Consider the following 14,326-nt stretch of genomic DNA (forward strand, 5'->3'; position numbering starts at 1 on the left):
AACTTTAACAGAAAGTGCTCCCGCGGATGATGAGCAGTTACTGGCAGACAATCACGTTTTGGCACAACACTGGTCTACAATGCTGACACTGGCTGCATCCTGCAATGGCCACATAGAAATAAAATTACCCTCATGGCCTTAAAAAAGTGCGGCAAAAACAGAGGAAAAACACGGGTAAGTCACTTTAAACAAAACAAGAACACTGAAAGATAATAAGCAAAGGCACTACCGAACTAGACGGAATTATCTGGCAGAGTAGTGGAGTCAAGACCAGGCTTTTATGGGGGAGGTTGATGAATGAGTGAGAGCAGGTGTGCCTTGCTGCAGAGGAGAAGCCAGCCACACCCCCTGCCACACACATGACCTGCAGGGGAAGAACAGAAAGGGGAGAGGGAGAGAGAACACAGAATACAACAAAACCAAGATAAACACAGAATCATCACAACCGTATCACTTTCACCTCTTCATTGTGGAAGTTCAGATGTGGGTTGTTCAGCCTGACGGACACGCTATATTCAGTGCGGACCCACTTCCCAAATCCACACCAGAGGACAAGTACTTCAACCAGAGCTGAAAACTAACCTCCACTTCCGTACCACTGAAACATCAACGTACGAAACATACAGTACAAAATAACATGGAGCGTACGAAATATATTAGTGCCATTGCTTCAACATGTTTGGCTGATTCATATGTGTGAGGTTTCACGCAGCTAGCAACATTTTGTCAGAGAAAATTCTGAATCAAATTATAATTCAATGCTTTGAAGTCTATTCACTGTATTCCTCTTACTTTACTAATATATGCTTAGTTTGAAGTATTCGTGACCTGCAAAAAAACTACAAGAATCAAGTTGCAACATTTTTTATTTTTGCTTTACTGCTGGCTAAGCTACAGTAGAAATGGAAAGACAACAGCTATAATAATTGAATAAATGTCACAGCATTAGCAATTAGAACAAGAATAGAGTGTGCAGATTCATGTCAAATATGGCTTATTTTTTTCAGCTTTTCCCCACTATCATGTGTAATACCACACTGTCATTTTTATTGGAGTCAAAGATGTTTGAATGAAAATGATTATGACTTTTCATTAGTCTTAGGTTGCAAAAGTTAATGCAGCAAACAGTCATATTGCTCCATCTACATAGTGGTTGCAAATTTTAATGTCACACATGAACTAAAAAGCAACAGTGGTTATAACATTTACTGTTGATATGAATGCAGGCAAAGTGGCTATTAGTAGTGATGCTGCTTTTTCTAACTCAGGACTTTAGCACTTTGACTTCATCAGATAAAACTGTAGTTAGATGCATAGAAAAAGAAGAACAGGAAAGACATGCAGCACAGTGCAGACACAGGACTCGCAGTCAGCAGCAGGGCCACATGTTGAGGAACCATAACAACATGTCTGACTCAGAATAGTGTAATAAGGCATCAGTTGAGTTCACAGGGGGTCGTTTCTGGTTCCATCACAGTCTCTCTGGTTCACGGGACCAACCTGGAGTTTGGTTCAGCTGAGGGACAAAAGAGGAAAAGTCAGTAGATAAGAATAAACTAGAATAAAATGAGCAGAAACATGAGTGGCCTTAAGCTAAGAGAACACAACTGAATGCCAATGACTGGATTACAGAACAACATAACACAATGAGATCTTTACTTTGTAGGTAGAGCTGGGAAATAAAATAATGTCAAGAATTATCACAATATTATTTTAATCAATAGCAATATAACAAAGGTTGAATATATATTGATACAAAATGTTTGCATTGTGTATGAGGAGGAATAAGACATAACAGATCTACCTCAGATTTATAAATTGTTTTGCTGTTTATCAAGTGTTTGTCATTCTCTGCTCACAGAGTTTAAAACCACAACAACAACCTCAGGAGTAGGGTTGCAAAATTCCGGGAATATTCAAAGTTGGAAACTTTCCATGGGAATTAAGGGTAATATACGGGAATTAATGGGAATAAACTGGAAACTTTGGGGTAATTTATACTAACTGTATTTACCTTGTCATATACAGACATAAATATAAACATTTTGTTTTGTCATAAGCAGACATGCATGCAAACATTTCTAATACAAATTTTTAAAATGACATTTTTTACTTAATCCATTTGTGAGTAGAATTCCGTCTCTATGTGGATCTCAGGATAGAACCCGGTCAGTGAAAACTTATCAAAACCTGCAGGAACGATGGACTTAAATATGAAAATCTGACCTCAGCAGTTTCCTCTATGTGACAGTATGTTGGAGATGAGTATTGGTGGTTTCTGAATATATTTTTACTTTAGAGGAAATGGATGTAAAGTGCCAAGGGGAAGTAGTTTTACACATAAACGTCAGTTAATGGGAAGTAGTTCACAGGTGTTAAATGTCTCCTGTGGCTCAGCGGAGGAGAAAGCGATGCTCGACCATGATCAACCATGGTCTTGGTTGTTTTAACCAAGATCATGCTGCAAGATCTAGAATTGCTAACGTTAGCCACTTCTGGTCAATAATGGATACAGCGTGCTTTCTCGGACAAGAGGACTTCGGACTTTCATTGGACGCATTTGATCATGTCGGGTTGAGAGAAAAATAAAACAATCCATTAATTCTGTCAATTTGGTTTACAATAGCTAGCTACATCCTTTTCAAAGAAACACAGCGTGTGCTGCATTCCATACATCTTTAAAATAGAGTTTTGAATGACGTTTTTATTGCTCAGCCTTTAATTTGCGGTAATTACTTTTATTTTTGATAAGTAGCCCAACTCTCGCTTTTTTGATGGACCCCAACAGCCGCGAGTAATCGAGGTGATGGTGTACTTTTGTGTGGACATACATACATCCTACTCTCACTGCTGTAAAAAGTTAGCCTACTGTATACAAATCACTATTGACTGATTTTTTATTTGAAATAATTAATGGCCATATCATCCAGTCGCAGTACTCAGTTGTTCACAGAGGCGCTTGATATTAAAGATAAAACAGACACATAACTATGAATGTAATGTTTCATAATTTGAAGGCTGCTGCACACTATACAATAATCGGGTTATTACAGATTATTGACCCGATTTTTCCCTTCTGACTGGAGTGTGGGGGGTTTACAAAATAATCGTAATGCTACCTATTGAGTCGGAGCCTCCCCAATCCCAAATGTTTGATATTTACGATAATTGTCTCCAACAGAAACCTGCAATAGCGAGAGACAGCGTGTGAGAGAGAGAGAGAGCTGACTGGGAAGCGTCACCAACCGGATGTTGCGTACTTGAACAGCTGTGATGAAAAAGAACAATGAATTTCTGACTCACTTCCAGCTCGCACTGCAAAATGTAAAATCCATGACCACATTCATAGTTTTTTTTCCCGCTGCAAAACAGCAACAGCAAAACTGTTTTTCTTACTGAAGAAGATATAGCGCATGGTCTGACGTTCTGGCCAAATTGTCCAGTGTGTGTGTGTGTGTTCTGAAGATTATAAAATGAAAAATTAAACCTGTCATTATGTCTGTGGTCTCCCAAATCGGTCAAGATTTGAAAATCCTCCAGTGTGCAGCATCCCTTAAGTGTAATGTTTCTATCTCAGTGACACAACTGTAGTTGATTATTGTAAAAACTAATTTTAAGAATGCAGGTGGATGATTTTAGTTCTGATTTGTTCCAGTGTATATACTATATGTGTGGTCATGCCAGATTCTTTGATTCTTTACAACTCTGTTTTTATTTGGTTTGAATGCTATTTTAATGTGTTGTTACGTGTGTGTTTCATTTATGAAGCCCTTTGTAACTTTGTTTTGAGAAGTGCTATATAAATAAAGTTACTATTATTAATATCATTGTTGTTGTTGTTATTATTATTATTATATTATTATGATTAATATCAGTATTAGTATCAGTAGTAATATATAGACATACCTGTTTTACTTCAGTTCAGGGACGAGGCTGGGGCAGTAAGGTGTAAACAACTTTGGAGGAGTCATTTGGTTTTCTATCACCACCTAGTGGCAGGTTGTGGACCTGCACTTGGTCTGCACTGAATCAACATCAACAACGAATAAAAACCATATGAGTTCATCTGGACATCTGAGTCGGATTATCGCATAAGCAGATATATTGTTTTGTGCATCAATACTGGGACCAGAGATTTATTGTAATATCACAAACAGAAGAAGGCGTAAGAAGAGGAGGAATGAAACAGTCCAAAGAGACAGCGATGACAGGAGATGATGACAACAAGAGAGCAAGAGGGAGATGGGGATGAATAAACCAGTGTGGTTGTAAAATAAAGACATGAAACAGTAGATGTGCTGCTGCGGTCAACAGATCTGTAGGAAGAGCAGATGGAGGAAGATGACAGAATATTGGAAAATGAAAAAAAGAAGAGATGGAAAGTGAAAGAGTCGGATTCAGAGGGGGAGAGGAAGAGATGAAGATAGAGGAACATGGCATGTACAAACCCAGTTAAGATGGAACAAACTCCACTTCCAGATGACTAAATCACCCTTATTCTAAATGGGCACGATTACATGTCAACTGGGTTTGGTAAAAAAGAAAAGAAAAACAAGCTACCTGCACAACTTGGAGTAGTGGACAGTGATGTAGTTGGGGGCGGGGTTGCGAGTTTCAACCTCTGTGATTGGCGGAGCATCTTTTAGAGGAACGATGGAGGGGTGGGAGCTGTCACTCAAGTCCTCTGGTTCTTCCTAGACACATACACAAAAAACTAAATCAAATATTCCGATAGTTTTCATTTGTGTTGTAAGACTGAGCTGCTTACCGGAATGTCAGACATCTTGCCCTTTCTCACTGGGAGGGTCTGTTGGGCTGACTCATAGAACATGGTGTCAACTGTCAGTGACGGACGCTGGGGTCACAAACACACACACACACACACACACACACACACACACACACACACACACACACACACACACACACACACACACACACACACACACACACACGTCGAGACAAAACAGTGAATTCAAATCGCACATCCTAGATAAGTGTAATTATTATTAGAAGCTTGATTTTATTTACAGGTAGAAGAACTGTTGAGTAAGTTTAAGAGTATTGTAAAAATAATTACACAGTGATTACTGTACCTTGTTTGCTACTTCTACTGACTCCATGTCTACTTTGTGCATGTTCTTGCTGTGAAGACACAGGAGCGATTATCAAACCATAATGCAGTGATAACATCTAACACCAAAATAATGCAATTAATCCACAAAACTGGCTGACAGAAAATCAAACTCCTGCAAAAGAAATCAATGTAATATTCAACAAACTCGTATTGAGTAAAAAAAGCTATAAAAGACAGAGATAACAAACATTTTTAATAATGCAGAGGACAACAGAAATAGCCCATCGAGCAGTGAGAAAATAGCAGTGTACAATTCCACATCACATGCAGCTGACCTCAATCATAACCAGATCCTCTTCTGAAACTAGATAATGAGAACACAAAAAAACCACAAAATATTACATAGTAATTATTTAACAGTAACATTAATTGTTGTCGGAAAAAGTACGGACGAAGTATGTAAACCTAATGGATCACTGATATAAATGTACATATATCAGTTAATTTAAAGAACTAATATCTTCAGGTTTATCAGTCAGTGTGAGTTGGTGTGTGGGCTTTACTGAAAGAATAAAAACCTTTTATTCACCATCAATATCTGATCTTCATCATGCAGATGTGGAAATGTACCATGCTTGAATCAAAGACAATTTCCGGAGCCAATCTCAGCCGACGAGTGGGCGAGAGGAGGGGTACAGCCTGGACATGTTGCCAGCATATCACATGGACAAATAACCATTTACACACACATTCACTCCTACTGTCAAATCAAAGTCTCCAATTAACCTAACCCTTTGGACTGCAGGAGGAAGCTGGATTACCCTAAGAAAACCTACACAGACACGGGGCAGAACATGTAAACTCCTCACAGAAAGGCTCAGGGTCCGGCCATTTGTTCGAACAAAGAACCTTCTTGCAATGAGGTGACAGCTAAACACTGCACGTTACTCAACCCAGGAGTGGTTGGACTGCAAAAATCAATGGCAAGGTCATGAATCTTCAATGGGGTAACTAAAAACAGCAGACATTTTATACTACAGCAGACAGCTAACTTGATAACTAAATTTCTGCATGGCAAAACAGCATGGTAACATATTCCGCTTTGGACGGATCAGGTTTATTGTCAATTGTCAATGTCACATGTTGCATTTTTGCATCAGATGCGACACGCATAAGCATAAACTGGAAATACACTGGATGTTCGAAAATGAAGTAAAATATTACATAAATGAATGATGAGTGAACTTTGTGTCTACTGCTATGATGCTTTCAAAAGACTTGCCAAGAAAATTAAATTACGTTTGGGGTGAGGTTTGTTTAATTAACTTTTTTGCCTTGCAGTTACAGCCTCTCACCAATAGGAATGTGGAGTCCCCTTAGCAGCCCTACTTCAAGTGTCCTTGCAGGGATTGAACCATGGTTTTGTGTATCCTGATGTCTGCGGTGCAGATATATATCTATACTAGAGGATCTGGTCACATGCTCGTCAGCTGTATGTGAGTAGAAATATGTAACATTTTGAACAGTCCCCAAACTTTCTGGCACAACTGTACTTCCTGTCACCTGATCATAATGGCCACCGTCAGAGTGATGAGTCCAGCAGACACGCCCACTGCGGATGCCAAGGCAATGACCTTAAGGCGACCTGCCGGGGGAAGGATAAGAGAGGTCATCGTCAGCATGACTGGAAGCAAGAAGTGAAATGAGGAAATGGTGGATGGATGAGAGATGACATGAAATGAACAAAAATAGAAGTGCAGTGAGCTAAAAGAAAACAGCAGACATAAAAATAGAAAAAGGGAAAGCGAGGGAACGGGGAAAAGAGCTGTGCATCATCTTGCAGCTGTCTAGACTCGAGATGTGTGTTTCCAGTTGTGATGTCCAAACCTAACTCCACTTCTTCAGCTGTCTAGACTCAAATAGTAGTTTTCCACAACACCTCATCACCTCCTCCTCTGCCCTCATAGTGAGAGGACTTTACATGACTCACCATGACTCATAGACAAACAGCCAGGAATCATGAGAGCACAATGAAGACCAGAGCCTGGACCTGGTGCTGTGGTAGTGACAGGGAGGTTTTATCACTCACTTCAAACTCACAGAGACCTACATAAAACACTGTTAGTGCCACAATCTCATATAAATCTCAGATAATCAGAAACATAGATGTAGAGAATGGGGGAGGGGTGTTTCCCTGAGGTTATCAGAGACACGCCATCTCCTCCATTGCATTACACTGATATATATGATGTCAAAGCAGAGGTGAACCAGTGTGATTATGAATTCATGAAACTCACCAGGTTCCTCTGCTTTGTCTGTTTTTAAGTTTCACAAACTTGCACTGTTGGCAATAATCAATTTAAAGAAATATATTCCAGTTTTGTTGTTATTAAAAACAAAACAACAAACTAGTAAATCAGCATATGACCAATTCATTATCTTACAACTGAGTATAGAGCCGTGTCGGGGGGAAAAATCAAGAATTAAGTTGTAATATTACAAAAGTAAAGCCAAAATTTTTGTCTACGTGTCATCTACGTGTCACTTCTATTGCCTGCATTAAAATCAGTTTCACAAAGTAACACCACATTATCATACGTATCAGGGCTTTGAAGATCTCATAAGAAACTCTCTGGGAGCCAATCCCAGCTGACATTGGGCAAGAGGCGGGGTACACCATGGACAGTTCACCAGCGTATCACAGGGTCAACATACAGAGACAAACAACAACTCACACTCATACCTGTGGTCAATTTAGAGTCTCCAATTGACCTAAAATGTGGGAGGAAGCCGGACTACCTGGACAAAACCCACAGGTTTGGTTTTATTTGGTTATTTGATGATGTAAAAAATGAGGTGAAACATCATGATTGACAGCTAAGACTGACGAGTGATTGGTCAAACACGTGTACCCACAGGACCTTGCTACTGCAGCTCCAATCTTCAATCACTACTTCTCAGACTCCAAATGTTCAAGGAGGCACCAGTGGGAGGAAGTGGAGACGTGTCATCCAACTTTGTACACAGTTTCAAATCCAGCCTGTCTTTTCTATCTTTCACAAAACAGCATTTTAAACAGGTTAGAGAACTGTCCATGAGGTTTGATTGCTAAATCAACTCAAAACTACAAATGTGAAAAAGTGGGGGGTGAAAAAAGTCTGGTTTCACTCTTCAGGGACTATAAATATTCGTAGAGAATCTAATATCATTCTGTCTGATATTGATATTTCAGTTTAGGCCGAATTGGTGAACTAACCAACCAACAACACACTGCTGACAGGGATACAAATAAAAGTGATTAGAAGCAATTTAAAGATAGACAAACAAAGAGTCTGAAGGGTGAGATAATGTCAATGTATGAGTCTCAATGTACCTCTGACTCGTACGGTGAGGACCGGAGAGCTGTGGGTTCCGATTCGGTTCCTGGCCTCACAGTAGTACTGGCCGCTCTCTCCAGGGCCGACCTCTGAGAAGGTGAAAACTGGACCAGACTTGGCGCCCAACGCTGAGCAATGGAGCACAAAGAGCGTTTCAGAGAAAGACAGACACATAGATAAACAGAACAGGGGCCCAATGAGCTTTTATAAACCTTTTACCACATAGGAACTTCAGTATTGATGATTTTGTTAAGTTAACTTCAAGTGGAATCACATTTTTTGAATGCTAACATTGTACAGAGCCCCCGTCCAGAGCTAAGCGGTGCCATGTGAAGTTGTCCACTGCTGGGTTAGCCTGACTGCTGCAGGTCAGAGTCAACGGTCGGCCAGCGTCCACCACACTGGAGGGACGAGCCAGAACCGAGGTGTTCTTAGGAGGATCTGGAGAGAGAGGGAGGGAAAAAGAGACATGGAGTGGATTTATGTTTATGTTGATTGCACTAATCAAATCTTTTACTTTTCCCACATGACATGGTCACTTTTTAAAGGCGTGTTATGAATCTTTGGGATACTGTGACAATGATTCTGAATCAGAGAAAAAAAAGGAAGGTGGAGGTCAGGAGAGATTGCTGATATTGACCCCAATATTTGGTCAGATGCTTCAGGCAAAACCATCTCAGATAATAATCTAAATGTAGAAGAGACCCAATGCCACTACTTACAGAGCACAGTGAGTGTTGCAACAGGGGAGGTTTGGTATCCTAACCGGTTGGATGCTGTGCAGTAGTACTGACCAGCGCTGTGAGCACGCACCGATGGTAACGTCAGGTTCTGAAATGTTCCTTTAGCCAACACCTGTTCACCTAGAATACGATACCAAGCATACCTGCAGGAGAGATGATAATGGAAAACAGTGTCATTTTTTTTAAAGAGAGAGAAAGAGATAGATGGACTGATAACACTGGATTTAGTTTAAATAAGGAGATATGGATACATATCTAGTTTGGTCAAAAGTGCTCATTCCTACTTTATGTGATGACAAAGGGAAAACACTTAAGGACCATGATATGAAAACATTTAAAATGTAGAAAGGTTACACTCAGGTCATGTGTTTGTCATGTATTTGGTTTATACTTGAAGGAAACGCCACGTTGATTCCTGGTACCTGTAGGCAGGAGGGTTGGCGTGGCTGACGCAGCTCAGGTTTACATATGAACCTTCTCTGATGTCCCCTCGAGGACTCAGCAGCACATGTGTGTTCTTTGGAGAGTCTAGTCACAGAGACAGAGAGACAAACAGGAAGGTCATTACCACATCATGAACGTTTTTGTGTCCAACAAACCATATCAAATCCATAATGCTGTTTTTACCCAGGAAACTGAATGTTGAATCTTAAATATGGGATTTCAAATATACCAAGATAATAAGAATAAGAATAAGAATAAGAATAAGAATAAGAATAAGAATTATTATTATTATTATTATTATTATTATTATTAGTAGTAGTAGTAGTATTAACATAATAGTTAATCCAAAAATGAAAATTCACTCATTATCTACTCACCACTAATCTGATGGAGGGTGGGTGAAGTGAGTCAGGGGTAAACAGCGTTGCAGCCAAATCCAATACAATTGAAGTCACTGGTGAACACTTCTTCAAATGTAAAAGAAACAACTACAAAAAAACATTAAATGCCTCCATACTGCTCGCGTGGTGTCAATTGTATTGGATTTGGCTGCAACACTGTTTACCCCTGAGACTCCAGAAGTGTTTTGTGGACTCAAACACTTCACCCACCCCTCCATCAAGTAGAGAATGAGTGAGGCCTAAGACATATAGCACATCATACATCCAGATCTAATATAGGTTTTGATAGTCCAAATAAATTTCTGTAAGATGTAGTCTTGCCTGCACACCATGCCTGTGATAGTGATGACATCACACTTACAAGTGACATTGAGCAGCAGTGGTTTGGAGCGGTCTGTCCCCAGTGAGCTGCGCGCCACACAGAAGTACTCTCCTCTGTCTGAGTACTTGAGGTGGGACAGGTGGAGCTGAGGCCTGAAACTGTCCGGGATGCTGCCACTCTCCATGTCTGGAGAGCAGACCGAGACATGCGTGCAGATTAGCACATGTATGACCTAACGTTAGAGGACACTCCAAACACCATCTCTGTCATCAACCGTTCGTAAACAGCCTGGACTGTCCTGTACCTTTAAACCATGCAAAGCTTTCTACAGGCGGAGCTGCATCACTGCTGCAGGTCAGAGTGACCGACCCCCCCTCGGTCACCTCCCCTCCAGGAAACACGGATATAGAGGTGGAGTGAGGGCCGTCTGGAGGGAGAGAGAGAGAGAAGGAAAAACAGAAGATATAAGAAAGAAAACTGGTACAAAGAGGGAAGAAAACAGGAGGAGATATATTAAAAAATGTAAATACAGTTATAGTTTATCATATATCAAACATTTTAAGCATTTTATCAAACTGTTAAAATCCTTACATGCTATCGTACATATTGGACAAAATTATTTCTGATATTGAAATATAGCTTTAGCTGCACGTGTTTCGGTGTCCTGCAGGCATGTATAGGTAGGAACAGGTATCCTGAAATCCTCCTGTTTTGGTCGGCTTGATTGTTTGATTGAGGTTACTCACGTCCCAGAGCGAGGGAGAGGGAGGGGCACTGTACATTTTGTGGCGGGATTGGTCGACAGGTGTACGCTCCAACCTGCTGCTGGTCAAAACGAGTGATGATCATCCATTTCTCATAAGAGCCGAGGTTCAGTCCATTCCTGTTGTAAACAGTGTTCATTTTACTCCAGTAAGTGACACGTGCATTGTGCAGAATGCTGGTTAACGGTCACTGCTTGAAGTTTGTTCAAGTGATGCTGTGAACTATGACATTACATTTGACTGTTGTTGTGATTGTTAGAACCAATGAGGATCAGAAGCTACATTTTCCCTCAGTCTTTAAGGCCGACCAAGTCTTAAATGTAGTGAACAAAGTTAAATATCTGGGTCACACCAGTAGGGATGATTTAAGCCATGATGGCAATGTGCAGCTTTAGTGCTGTTCTTTGCACAAGCCAACATGTTGCCACACAAACTTTCTGTGTGTCCTTTTTAGAGCTGACTGTACTTTACACAGCACACTTGTGGTGCAGCTAGCCATGCAAAACGGAATAACCCTCAGGTGGTATATGATGATGATGCAGGATGGACAATTGCAAGCTACATGTTAGTTAGTAGCTTATGTTTTTTTTGTTTTTAGCATCATTTTGTGTTTCGATTAACTGACCAATTAACGGCCTTAACTGAGACAACTCATCTTGTTTTTAGAAGCATTGTATTTTCTTGTAAAAAAAAAAACATTTTGTAAAGTAAAGCGGAACATAAACACGTACAAACCTGTAGAGTGTGATGCTTGCATTCTATATTTTTGTGCTATTTTGTAATTTATTTATTTTAGATAATTTTTATACTGATATGGACCTAAGCCTGAAATAAAGTGTAACTAACATCTACAAACCTGTAGAGTGCAAGGCTCCTTCCTGGAGCAGCACATCCACTGGCCTGGCAGCCAACAAACACTGTCTCCCCGAAGCCAAACATGTTGGCCGGTCTGGCTGGATGCACGTGGACCTGGAGGTCTGACATATACACACAGACATTCACACATGCACATAACCACTGGCATCACAGGGGAGATGTTCTCGTGGTTTCAGTTTGTACCTGTGACATCGAGAGTGATGGTGTCGGGGGAGGTCCATCTACCCAGGGGTTGGTCGGTCTCAAACCTGAAGTGATACTGGCCAGCATCACTCAGCTTCACGCCCCGAATCTGGACTGAACAGCTGGAATAGCTGCCCCCGATGTAGCTGAAACCCAGGATTTAAATGTCCTACCTTATTTCCAATCAGGTCACTTTCAAAGACGTCATTTCATCCGACATCCATCATACAGTGTATCTATGTTTCTCTTACCGTGTGCGTCCACGGTACGACAGGCTGATCTGATTTGAGTCAGTGTGGTGGGTGAACTCCCTGAGACCCTCCGCAGACACACGGAACCACATGACTCGCTTCACAGTGTGGCCTGAAAACCAGAACGTAGCATATAAGCATATATAAAGTACAATATTTATAATCCAATAACCAAGAGAGGATACAAAATCCATATATCCATTTATCCATCCATCATGCAGAGCCCATTAGGATAAAAAATGTTCATACCTGATGGGTAGTCATAGCGACAGGGCAGAGTGACAGTTGTTCCTGCCCACACGCAGATCTCTCTCCTGGAAAATGACACACTCCACCTGCTCTGGATACCTGAGCATACACACACACACACACACACACACACACACACACACACACACACACACACACACACACACACACACACACACACACACACACACACACACACACACACGGGCAGGGGCAGGGTCACCAATATTAAGGCACAAACACACAAAACCTGAATCAGCAAGCCGCACAAGAGCAACATGTACTGTGCATAAACACATACAAAAAAGGCCACAAAAAACAAACTTGCACAAAGCACTCAAGTTGAAAAGCATCTCTACACTCCTCTGTCTTTTCAAACTTTTTTATCTTCTGAACTAATGTTTTTTTTAATAAAGACCAGCTCAGATACCAGGATGATTAAGCATCTACTGGCTGTTGTATCCAGAAATTACTTTCCAAACAAAATGAAGCATATTGTAGATTTAGAGAAACTAAAGAATGAGAAAATTTCAATCATCTGCAAGTAAAACGTTTCCTTCCATGTGGCTCCTCAGAGAGGATCTTTAACCACAGTTGTGACACATAAAATGTTCACACTGAGATTGAGCCTTGATGTGCAGCCGTGGTGTCGTCCTGTGCTGCTAACTGCCTGCCTGACTGACTACCTTGCACAAAAGCCAATCAATACTTATAAATAACCTGAGCGTAAAGGCACAAAGGACACCTGGCTGCAGAACCCTATGTGCATAATGGATCCTATTAGTCAGTCATTTATCTTTCCAAACATGTTTTACAATAATGTGGGATACTTTTTTAAAAGTAAAACTTTGAAATAAAGTACAAATACAAACTAAAGTGCCTTCCAGCTCATCTCTCCTGCTTCAGATGAATTTAAATAAATGTAAAACCTTGTTCAGTTAGATTTGACACCTCACAATGAAACTAAGCTATGATATCGGAGGTGTTGTTTGTCTTACCTGGTAAAGCTGTGAGGATGATGCCCAGAACCAACGCACCTGCCAACATCTCCGCTGACACGAGCTCTGTAATGTCGCAGCAGAGAGGCAGGGACACAGAGGAGTGGATAACAAAACATTAATCAGGATAAACACCAAACACCAAACAGCTGATTAAAGGTGAAACACTCACCTCTCTAAATATCTTCATTCACCTCAGCACAGTCTAACAGAGAGACTTGTGTGCGACCCGGACAGCGATGGAGGGGATTTTTTATAACGGTGACAGTTGCATGGTGCTCAGAGTCAGGTGGTGTGAGGTGAGCGGAGGAGTGGAGAGGGCAGGAGGAGGAGGAGGAAGAGGAGGAAGAGGAAGAGGAGGAGGAAGAGGAGGAAGAGGAAGAGGAGGAAGAGGAGGAAGAGGAAGTATACAGTATGTGTGTGTTTGTAAAGTCGCTTCAGCTTCCTCATCATCCTCCATCTTTTGAGCTGTTTCTATTTTCACTTTTTCTCACTTCTCCCTCAGCAGGTCTGTGACTGTTTTAAGCGGCAGTGACTTTCATTATGTTGCAAAGAAAATGTGACGTGTCCTCGTGATTGTGTCACTTTCACAACTGTCTCTTGATGACAACCAGAGCAGCAAAGCAAATGGTGTGTTTATG

The 14,326-nt window shown here is 40.9% G+C and overlaps 1 protein-coding gene across 2 annotated transcripts; it reads right to left on the bottom strand.

The window, feature by feature from the left end:
• Positions 1 to 877: 877 nt before the first annotated feature.
• Positions 878 to 14,023, bottom strand: si:dkey-33i11.1 (B-cell receptor CD22). 2 transcript variants are annotated; one of them, XM_035164035.2, is made up of 19 exons: positions 13,858 to 14,023; positions 13,686 to 13,751; positions 12,688 to 12,786; positions 12,439 to 12,550; positions 12,188 to 12,333; positions 11,985 to 12,105; positions 11,111 to 11,247; positions 10,669 to 10,791; positions 10,404 to 10,550; positions 9,620 to 9,725; positions 9,177 to 9,340; positions 8,746 to 8,895; positions 8,451 to 8,582; positions 6,641 to 6,722; positions 5,097 to 5,145; positions 4,769 to 4,855; positions 4,561 to 4,694; positions 3,907 to 4,024; positions 878 to 1,516 (listed from the first exon to the last, which is right to left on the bottom strand). In XM_035164035.2, the coding sequence occupies exons 2-18, from the start codon at positions 13,732 to 13,734 to the stop codon at positions 3,922 to 3,924; spliced, it is 1,941 nt and encodes a 646-aa protein (XP_035019926.1). In that variant the 5' UTR covers positions 13,735 to 13,751; positions 13,858 to 14,023; the 3' UTR covers positions 878 to 1,516; positions 3,907 to 3,921. The 2 variants fall into 2 exon arrangements, with proteins under 2 accessions (XP_035019926.1, XP_035019928.1); XM_035164037.2 differs by lacking the exon at positions 3,907 to 4,024 and having other exon boundaries at positions 880 to 1,516.
• Positions 14,024 to 14,326: the final 303 nt, after the last annotated feature.

The sequence above is a fragment of the Hippoglossus stenolepis genome, chromosome 8 (assembly GCF_022539355.2).
Source record: "Hippoglossus stenolepis isolate QCI-W04-F060 chromosome 8, HSTE1.2, whole genome shotgun sequence".
Taxonomy (NCBI): domain Eukaryota; kingdom Metazoa; phylum Chordata; class Actinopteri; order Pleuronectiformes; family Pleuronectidae; genus Hippoglossus; species Hippoglossus stenolepis.

Bases quoted from the DNA above. Each gene is read 5' to 3' on its own strand.
- si:dkey-33i11.1 (XM_035164035.2), bottom strand. From the start codon at position 13,734: ATGTTGGCAGGTGCGTTGGTTCTGGGCATCATCCTCACAGCTTTACCA. The intron at 9,341-9,619 runs GTACCAGGAATC...TCTCTCCTGCAG, and splicing joins GCCAACCCTCCTGCCTACAG to GTATGCTTGGTATCGTATTC. The intron at 8,583-8,745 runs GTTAGCATTCAA...TCCATTGCTCAG, and splicing joins GGACGGGGGCTCTGTACAAT to CGTTGGGCGCCAAGTCTGGT.